Source organism: Sciurus carolinensis, chromosome 14, assembly GCF_902686445.1.
Source record: "Sciurus carolinensis chromosome 14, mSciCar1.2, whole genome shotgun sequence".
NCBI classification, from domain to species: Eukaryota; Metazoa; Chordata; class Mammalia; order Rodentia; family Sciuridae; genus Sciurus; species Sciurus carolinensis.
The window spans coordinates 51,478,546-51,481,804 of NC_062226.1; the positions used below are offsets into that span (position 1 = coordinate 51,478,546).

The window sequence follows — 3,259 nt, forward strand, 5'->3', positions numbered from 1 at the left end:
ATCGTGACGGGCAGGAAACCATTACAACACCACCCGGGCTGTGCTCGCCGGCTGCCGCCGCCACCCCCGCCCTTACCTCCGGTGCACATTAAAGATCCAAAATCATGACTGACTCCAAGTACTTTACAACTAATAAAAAGGGAGAAAACTTTGAATTAAAAGCTGAACTCAACAATGAAAAGAAAGAAAAGAGGAAGGAGGCTGTGAAGAAAGTGATTGCTGCTTTGACTGTGGGGAAGGATGTTAGCTCTCTCTTTCCAGATGTAGTGAACTGTATGCAGACCGACAACCTGGAACTGAAGAAACTCGTATATCTCTACTTGATGAACTATGCCAAGAGTCAGCCAGATATGGCCATCATGGCTGTCAACAGCTTTGTGAAGGACTGTGAAGATCCCAATCCTTTGATTCGGGCCTTGGCAGTTAGGACCATGGGGTGCATCCGGGTGGACAAAATTACAGAATATCTCTGTGAGCCCCTGCGCAAGTGCTTGAAGGACGAAGACCCCTATGTTCGGAAAACAGCAGCAGTCTGTGTGGCAAAACTCCATGATATCAATGCCCAAATGGTGGAAGATCAGAGATTTCTGGATTCTCTACGGGATCTCATAGCAGATTCAAATCCTATGGTGGTGGCTAATGCTGTGGCAGCATTATCTGAAATCAGTGAGTCTCACCCAAACAGCAACTTACTTGATCTGAACCCACAGAACATTAATAAGCTGCTGACAGCTCTGAATGAGTGCACAGAATGGGGCCAGATTTTCATCCTGGACTGCCTGTCTAATTACAACCCCAAAGATGACCGGGAAGCTCAGAGCATCTGTGACCGGGTAACCCCCCGGCTGTCCCATGCCAACTCAGCAGTGGTGCTTTCAGCGGTGAAAGTCCTAATGAAGTTTCTAGAGTTGTTACCCAAGGACTCTGACTACTATAATATGCTACTGAAGAAGTTAGCTCCTCCACTTGTCACTTTGCTGTCTGGGGAGCCAGAAGTGCAGTATGTCGCCCTGAGGAACATCAACCTAATTGTCCAGAAAAGGCCTGAAATCTTGAAGCAGGAAATAAAAGTCTTCTTTGTGAAGTATAATGATCCCATCTATGTTAAACTAGAGAAATTGGACATCATGATTCGTCTGGCATCCCAAGCCAACATTACTCAGGTTCTGGCAGAACTGAAAGAATATGCCACTGAGGTGGATGTGGACTTTGTTCGCAAAGCTGTCCGGGCCATTGGACAATGTGCCATCAAGGTAGAGCAATCTGCCGAGCGCTGCGTAAGCACATTGCTTGATCTAATCCAGACCAAAGTAAATTATGGTCCAAGAGGCGATTGTTGTCATAAGGGACATCTTCCGCAAATACCCCAACAAGTATGAAAGTATCATTGCCACTCTCTGTGAAAACTTAGACTCACTGGATGAGCCAGATGCTCGAGCAGCTATGATATGGATTGTGGGAGAATATGCTGAAAGAATTGACAATGCAGATGAGTTACTAGAGAGCTTTCTGGAGGGTTTTCATGATGAAAGTACCCAAGTGCAACTCACTCTGCTTACTGCCATAGTGAAGCTGTTTCTCAAGAAGCCATCAGAAACACAGGAGTTAGTCCAACAGGTCTTGAGTTTGGCAACACAGGATTCTGATAATCCTGACCTTCGAGATCGGGGCTATATTTATTGGTGCCTTCTCTCAACTGATCCTGTGACAGCCAAAGAAGTAGTCTTATCTGAGAAGCCACTAATCTCTGAGGAAACAGACCTTATTGAGCCAACTCTGCTGGATGAACTAATCTGCCACATTGGTTCTTTGGCCTCTGTGTACCATAAACCTCCCAATGCTTTTGTGGAGGGGAGTCATGGGATCCATCGCAAGCATTTGCCAATTCATCATGGCAGCACTGATGCAGGTGACAGCCCTGTTGGCACCACCACTGCACCCAACCTGGAACAGCCTCAGGTTATCCCTTCTCAAGGAGACCTTCTAGGGGATCTTTTAAATATTGACCTTGGTCCCCCAGTCAATGTGCCACAGGTGTCCTCCATGCAGATGGGAGCAGTGGATCTCCTGGGAGGAGGACTTGATAGTCTGGTAGGACAGTCCTTCATCCCATCATCAGTGCCTGCCACCTTTGCTCCTTCACCTACTCCTGCAGTGGTCAGCAGTGGACTAAATGACCTGTTTGAACTCTCCACAGGAATAGGCATGGCACCTGGTGGATATGTGGCTCCTAAGGCTGTCTGGCTACCTGCGGTAAAGGCTAAAGGTTTGGAGATTTCGGGAACATTTACTCACCGCCAAGGGCACATCTATATGGAAATGAACTTTACCAACAAAGCTCTGCAACACATGACAGACTTTGCAATCCAGTTTAACAAGAATAGCTTTGGTGTCATCCCAAGCACTCCTCTGGCCATCCATACACCACTGATGCCAAACCAGAGCATTGATGTCTCCTTGCCTCTCAACACCTTGGGCCTAGTCACGAAGATGGAACCTCTGAATAACCTGCAGGTGGCTGTTAAAAACAATATTGATGTCTTCTACTTCAGCTGCCTCATCCCACTCAATGTGCTTTTTGTAGAAGATGGCAAAATGGAACGCCAGGTCTTCCTTGCTATGTGGAAGGATATTCCCAATGAAAATGAACTCCAGTTTCAGATAAAGGAATGCCATTTAAATGCTGACACTGTTTCCAGCAAGTTGCAAAACAACAATGTTTATACTATTGCCAAGAGGAATGTGGAAGGGCAGGACATGCTATACCAATCCCTGAAACTCACTAATGGCATTTGGATTTTGGCTGAGCTATGCATCCAGCCAGGAAACCCCAATTATACGCTGTCACTGAAGTGTAGAGTTCCTGAAGTCTCTCAATACATCTATCAGGTCTACGACAGCATTTTGAAAAACTAATAAACTGGTCCAGTACCCTCCAAAAAAAAAAAAAAAAAAAAAGAACTGAAATCAATGAAATCAAAACAAAAGAAATAATTCAAAAAATTGACAAAACAAAAAGTTGGTTCTTTGAAAAAGTAAACAAAATTGATAAAACCTTAGCCACACTGACAAAGAGAAGAGAGAAAACTCAAATTACTAAATTCATGACTAAAAAGGACAGATCATGACAGACACCACTGAAATACATAACATAATTAGAAGGTACTTTGAAAATCTATACGCTATCAAACTAGAAAATATCGAAGACATTGACAAATTTCTAGAGACATATGATCCTCCCAAACTGAATCAGAGAAAT

General features: G+C 44.5%; 1 protein-coding gene across 1 annotated transcript; it reads left to right on the forward strand.

Annotated features, from left to right (window-relative positions):
- LOC124964474 (AP-2 complex subunit beta-like) lies at window positions 1–2,916 on the forward strand. Its single transcript, XM_047524836.1, is given in 2 exon segments — window positions 1–1,318; window positions 1,320–2,916. Coding segments are annotated over 2 exon segments (2,811 nt in total). The 5' UTR covers window positions 1–104.
- The last annotated feature ends 343 nt before the right edge of the window (window positions 2,917–3,259 follow it).